This window comes from Rhynchophorus ferrugineus, unplaced genomic scaffold (genome assembly GCF_030347505.1).
Source record: "Rhynchophorus ferrugineus isolate W39M unplaced genomic scaffold, kcgeb_rfMv2 rfM5, whole genome shotgun sequence".
NCBI lineage: Eukaryota > Metazoa > Arthropoda > Insecta > Coleoptera > Curculionidae > Rhynchophorus > Rhynchophorus ferrugineus.
In genome coordinates this window covers 18,104,490-18,111,840 of record NW_027472584.1, presented here as the reverse complement: position 1 = coordinate 18,111,840, position 7,351 = coordinate 18,104,490, and the positions used below count along the sequence as shown (strand labels likewise).

Here is a 7,351-nt window from a genome sequence, read left to right as displayed (position 1 = left end):
GTCGAAGTGAAGACCTAGGTACGTTACGTTATCCAGCCATGGAATTATTGCGGTGTCGATCTTAAGTTGCGAGACGCGCAGTGCGTAACGCTTCTTATGAAAATGATGGCCTGGGTTTTCAGGGGGTTGATTTGCAACCTCCAGAATTTGAACCACTTGACCGCATGATCGAGCTGCTTCTGTAAACGTTCATGAATTGTAACTTCGAACCTGGCGGCCGTGAAGAAAGCAGTGTCGTCAGCTTAAAACGCGACGTCAATGTGCTCTTTTCTCGGCAGATCTGAAATAAAGAGATTCAATAAGGCTGGGGCCAGCGGGGAACCTTGAGGTGCGCCAGCATCGATTTGTTTACGACAGGAAAGTGATTCCCTGATCTTGACCTGGAAAGATCTGTCCGAGAGATAGGACTTGATGAGAGCGGTTAGGTCTTCTGGGAGCCCTAACCGCACGCACCTTGCGATCAATCCGTCGTGCCAGACCTTGTCGAAGGCTTTGGTTAGGTCCAGAAGAACTGCTCCAAGCTTTTTACGTTGATCAAGAGCGTGATGGATGTGTGCGGCCAGACGGGTAGCCTGATAGACGGATGAGTGGTGAGCGCGAAAGCCGAATTGTTCATCAGGAGTGATGTTGTTTTCCTTTGTGAAAGAGTTGAGAGCGTAGGGTATTGCCCTCTCGGCAAGCTTCGAAATGGCGCTGAGAAGGCTGATAGGCCTGTAATCAGATGTATTTTGTTTCATAGAAAGAAGTGGCGACTTGTTGAACGGCGATACAAAAGGGCACTATCTATTTTAAGTTGGTGTCTCTATCTAATAAACAAAGAAACTAAATGAAGTTATTCGATTATAATGCGACAACAAATTTACAGTTCATGAAATACGTAGATTATGAAAATATAATGTTTGTTAAAAAAGCAATAGGCCAACCATCCTCAAAGACTTCTACAGCAACAGTTTTTCTATTTGATGAAACACGAGTTGCCATAGGTAATGCACCTGTAATGGTAAGGTTAAGCAAATAGTGTTCAAAAGCTCCGCAGTGGTTGAGGCGATAGGACGGTCCTGCTACTGCTGCTATAGCAGCGGATTGGAATACCACCAGGGCATGGATGTACTTTATGTTTGTGATTGTTTACAATTGTGACAGATAAAAGTGTAAAACCCTTCCAGGAACAACCATTCCAACATGCCAGTAATCAAGCTGGCAAGACTGGATGATTTCTGGAGTAACCTAATTGACAAGAAGGAGATGTGATAAAAAACAGAGTATATAGTGAGAAGCAGAATAATTTTATAACTTGGTGTAGTTTTTGGGGGTAAGGGGCCTCTAAATCCGCCTCTGTGACATAAAATTCGTGTTATTTAACAAGAATGGACTTATTCATCTGTAAAACTGATCCAGATTAGGTTATAATACCTTGGAATTTGTTTCTACTTTTTGTTTAATGTCTTAAATAATGCATAAAATATTCAGCAATTCATATTCAGCAATGATATTCAAAAGCTATTTTAGAGGAGAAAATCGAAAAAAAAATGTATAGCTTATGTTTCGCGATGTGTTTGAGAACTCCCAATGTCCCCCAAGTTAGTTGTATGATGATGGAATTGCAGAATAAATTTAAAAATATTGATAAGGCTATATTATGAAATTATAGCGCGCATCAACTGTGGTTCTTCAAATAAATTAACCGTGTTAATTAAAAAAATTGTTGTTGATTTTCTAATATAAAGAAAAAAATGGAAGATTTTTTCGTTTTAGATATTGTATCAACTCCGTAAAAAAGCAAGCCAATTTTTTTCTCGAAAAAAGATCTGATCCAATTATCTAGTTCCAGGGCATCTTTTTGTATACCACATTTATATTTATAGAATGCCAATACATGTGCACTAAAACCTAAAAAATATTTCACCAATAAAGGTTAATTTTTCAGGGTGCCAATTTATAATTGTGATTGCCGATGAGGCAATAGCGCAAAATTCGACGAGAAAAATCATCCCATACACGCGGGCAACCAGGTTGGGTAAGACCGGATGGCTTCGGAGATGATCTCTATTTATACTGAACTGATCCTGAGTTGAGTTGAGAAAGAAGAAGAGAAAGTTGAAGTTGAGATGAGTTGCAGAAAAATGGTATTTATTAAAGCATTTAAAACATTGGTAGCGCCACCTATTAGCAACTCTCTATAATTAAGGGTGACTTGATCTTATAATTACATAGCGTGCTATATTATTCTCTAAACTGATTTTTAATATTTAAAGAAATGCATATTTTAATCTACGAACTTCTTGTTGAACGAATATGTGAAATTACAACAATTGTATTTAACTATGTACAACAATAAAGCAAAAAATAGTGATGAATTATAGAATTATCAAATAAAAACAAAACTCTAGAAAACAGGTATGGTAGTAAAATGTGTATTAACAAATAGAATGAAAATAATGACTTCGTTATGTAGTGTGGTTCCGAGTTAAATAGATACTATTTGTTAGGCCTGACAGACCAGCTTTAGGGTGAGTGATAGAAACTGCTGTTTGTAAGCCAAGTAATTCAAATAGTGGTCATTTACAATCAAGACATACGTATGCTATTACAGTATGAAAAGTATACTGAAAAATATACAGTCGAACATAAAACCTCCTACTTTTTTGAAATCGTTTAAAAAGAAAGTGAACTATTATTGAAAATGTAACCAAAATTAAAAAGCTATCTTGTATTGGGCGGGATATTGTATTAAATTTTTACCTGCAAATATTTTAAAATGATTGATACATTATTTATTGACGAGGGTTTATCTGGACTGGACCTACGGTTTAACGTGGGCTCCGAACTACGGAAATCGTCCCAGAAGACATCCGGTCTTACCCAGCCTGGTTACTGACGTGACTGGGATCTCGTTTTCTTTGTCGGATTTTACACTCTTACCTAGGACAATCACAAATATTAAACAATCACAAACAAAAATTTACGACCCTGCTCTAGCTGGATTCGAACCCGCGACTATCACATGAGCAGGTGGACCGTCCTGTCGCCGTTACCACTGAGCCAACTAAGCCGGCATTTATTGTTTTGTTTTATGAATAGTTTGACAATAAGTACTATTTTTTGTTAATCATTGATAACAGACCACAATAAAAAATAGAATAGAATCTGGGAAATTTCACAGCACACGGGCACATATACCGTTGTAAATTATAACTTTGGATATTTCTTTTTGAAGCTGAACATTTTTTACAACTTTACTGAAGAAAATAATAAATAAAGGTAACCAACATATGAATAAAAACAAAAATAATTTTTAATTATAATTTATTTCAATATATCTAGCATTATATTAGTATTGCGAATGTCAAAGTAACGTGCACTTCAAAAAGAAACCAACAGATGGCACATCTTATATAAAATGCGACTTATAAATATTCGTATTATTTAAAAAGAAAGTAAATATATTTACAAATTATAAATTTAAGGTAATTAAAATAAATTAAAAAAAGGCCCGCAGTAGTATTATTTAGTGTGGTGCATAATAGAAATAATTGATTATTTAGCAGTATGTAATGTTGCCTACAATTAACAATATAGATACTATATATTCAAATGTAATCTTAATTTTTAATTTAATAATCACACATTGAACAATACTGGGTATATTATATATAGTGCGAAATAATTTATTTTTTTATTAATATTCTAAGAATAGTTTAATATTTTTTATTGGTAATAATAAAATAGAAAATAAAACAACTATATACTATTTTAATTTTTATTTCTTTTTATCCAATGAACACATTGTTAATAATAAGAATACAATAATAATAATTTATATATGTAATAGGAATAAAGAACAAATTTGCCATTTAAAATAAACTAAATGGACGTGGAACAAAAATATATAAATATATTTAAAAATTAACAAATAAGTAAATTAGGACCTAGGACAATATTTTCCTATAAATATATACCTAGAATATGGCACCACAACCAAATATTTGTTTAATTCTCTAACACATTTTTCTAATCATGTACGATTACAATCGTATAATGATTCCGAGGACGTGTGTCCAAGGCCCTATTTCTTTTTTGAGAGCAATAATTGGTAAAACATCGCATTTTTTACTACCACAACGCCACCATTTAAAGTTAGAGGCACCAACAGCCATAATTGGTTGATGTAACAATGGTGTAATCCCAAACTAACTAACAACTTTATATTATCTCACCGAAATGCCTAGTCGTATATATCCGTTAACGTAAAATGTTTTTTTTTTGCTTCCGTTCGTAATTGAGATTTCGTGGTAAGAAATATAAAGTTGGTACATCAATTAAATACAAATTAATAAACTTTACCTCTAGTTAGATCACTATTACAGTGCACTAATGACACTATGCGAAATTAGTTTACATCGATATACTATCAAATCAATTTACAATATTGTTACCCCTTTATTTGTAACTTATACAAAACATCGCTTGGTAATTAATGTTCTTTGATCAAATTGAATAATTTTGTTTAACCTGCAATCATCTATATAACAAGCTGTAAAGTGTTACACATATTTTTTTGATAACATCTTGAGACGTTGCAAATCTAGAATTATACAACAACAAAATATACTTCATTTAAACAAAAATCGATAACAGTAAATAATAATGATTCATCTAAAAGTTTGATGTAATTTGATTAAATTGAAACTGCACCATCTCAAGTTTATTTTTGTTTTAAATTAATATTGAAAGTGAAACTGATTGTCCAAAGTGTTCCTTAACATATCACGAATTCTGGTACTTTGGGGATTATATACAGTTGAATAAATTAAGGGAATATATTTTTTGATGATCCACAGCCAATTAGTTTTAATGTTAATTTTTATTTTGGAACAAGGGAGGGGGCAAAATATTAGAAATTTCTTTGAAGTTGGGATGCAAACCCCATGTTCTTAAGCTGCATGAGCCGTCTCAGCTTCAGAGGGGGCGTGTGTCCCGATTTTTGGCGATACAGGGTGTCCCAAAAGAAAATCAACTCGAAATATCAACATCAATATACCTATATTAACATTTAACAAGAATAAAAATTTACTCTTCAGAATACAACTTAGTTAAGTTTTTTATCCCTTGGGGATATAATATTTGGAGATTATTGAATAAGATAAATATATTTATGTAATATGAAAAGATTTTAATTCAAAATACACTCCAGGAATTATCTATAAACTACTAAGAAACTACATAACAATTGTTAGTTTTGATAATGCTATAAAAATAGAGAATAGTGGAATGGGTAAGTATTTGGAAACACCCTGTGTATGTTTAATTTTTCAGTATTTAGCGCAAGAAAATATACGTACGTTTCCTAAATATATAATACGGAAGAAAAGTTGTAGTACTGTTCAGATTGTACGCTTCCAGTACTTTTTAAGTAACTATCACTCGTAATTTGACAAGTAGATATACAACACTTTTAATATTATAAAGTTAATATTGCTCAAATTTGCTTAATTATGGATTTTTATTTATATTTAAGTACGCGAAAAATATTCTTAAATTTTATACGATACCTTACACAAGTATTGTTAATGTTTCTACGGTTTAAGCATGCATTTACTTTAAAATTATCATTAATGGAAAAATTAAGTCGTCAAAGAATGTAGAATTGTTGACAGTTTCTAACTAATTTTATTAAAGGGAAATGAAAGAAGACACAAATTACATTTAATTACACGATTTGTTCCACTATCTGGCACTGACTAACAGGACTGCATATGCAACTCAACATACATCTTTAATACTGTTACGATTGATAAATCGATTCATTCGTTCCCCTGATACGTTCCGATAGTAAAACTATTGTGCGTAAGATTTTTTTATTAATTAGAATATCATTAATATTCTTTAATATAGGAGAAAAATATTTGTAAAAAATGCTAAAATTAGTTTGGGTTAAAATCGTAGTAAAAACAATATAGTAAACATTAAAAAAATGTGTAGAAACCTCCGTAAATAGATTTAAATAAACAATAATAGTACAACTAAACTTATTAGAATATAGTATTAATATTACTCAATGTATTTCATTTGATAAAATTTATATATCTTTATCTTCGCTTCATTTATTCTGTTTACACAATATACTATTTATAAAACAAAACATATAAGAGAGCAGTATCATGCCAGTCAGTGGTTGTGTCTTACTCCAATAATTAACAGATAATGTTCTGTCCAGATAATGCTTTTATATGGAATAAATGATACGATCATTATTACACTATAAATGAGTATTATTAAATGTAAATGCACCTTGACTTAGATTGAATCAGAATTGTTTACTAGATACTACTTATTAACTAAGAAAGTGACCTGTAAAATGATGAGTCCCATATTTTATACTTGTTTGTTAAAATTTATCATGTTTTCAAGAACAACCAATGTTTCAGATTATTTTAAAACTGACACTTAAAACACAAAACAGATAACAGATATCATAACATTTTATGCTATAAAAGTTTTATGGGTCATATAACTAATATATCATATAAATAGAATAAGGAAGTTAAATAGTTCCAGGAGTGACTAACCTATTCTAATTATCTTAGAAAAAGTGAAATAGTATATTAAAATAAAACCAAGAATTTTTGCTCTCCAACATAAAGTGTCAGTTTTACAATACTAAAAATTAAATCATTCAGCCATATAGGGTTTATTAAAATCACATTTAATATGGTCTCAAAAATTAAAATTATTTGTGTCAATTTGCTTGGATACTAGCTTCAGATTTTTTTTATTGTAAATCATCATTCGTCGTATATATTACTAGTATCAAGCAATATTATTTCTCCAGTTATGAAAACAAATATGTATGACTCACTATAATGGCCGGTATAGTTTTTTTTTTCTGTAGAAAAATGAGCACTTCATGGAACATCATTTTGATTTAAAAACAGCTATGAGGATAAAGAATCACGATGAAGACAGTTTCGAGTCCTCGAAATACAATTTCTAACATTAGAAAGAATAAATAATTTCTTTGGTTATAATCACTATTCCTTTCTTTTAACTTCCTAGTATATATTTTTGAAATACTGTAAATATCTTATCTAAAACTTTTTTTTAACTTTTTTTTAAATAATTACCATTCCCTTGTCGATACTGTTTTGTCTATATATAGATCATAAGCTAATTAAAATTCCCAAGTACTCAAACCGTTTTTTGTGGGATTATGAGTAAATGGTGATTACTTCCTGACCACCACCCCTCACCATTAGAACTTTCTCCATTCCTTCCGAAAGTACCTCCAAAAAGTCCAAATCTGAAAAAAGGTATTTATTTAATTGTTATTTAAAAAATATATATATATAAC

The 7,351-nt window shown here is 31.1% G+C and overlaps 1 protein-coding gene across 3 annotated transcripts in view; it reads right to left on the bottom strand.

Annotated features, from left to right (window-relative positions):
• Positions 1 to 3,746: 3,746 nt before the first annotated feature.
• Positions 3,747 to 7,351, bottom strand: part of kcc (solute carrier family 12 member kcc) — a 154,993-nt gene continuing 151,388 nt past the window's right edge. For all 3 annotated transcript variants that reach the window (XM_076405066.1, XM_076405067.1, XM_076405068.1), the window contains one exon: positions 3,747 to 7,300. In XM_076405066.1, coding sequence (XP_076261181.1) covers positions 7,209 to 7,300 — 92 coding nt within the window. In that variant the 3' untranslated portion in view covers positions 3,747 to 7,208. The remainder of the gene's footprint in view (positions 7,301 to 7,351) is intronic.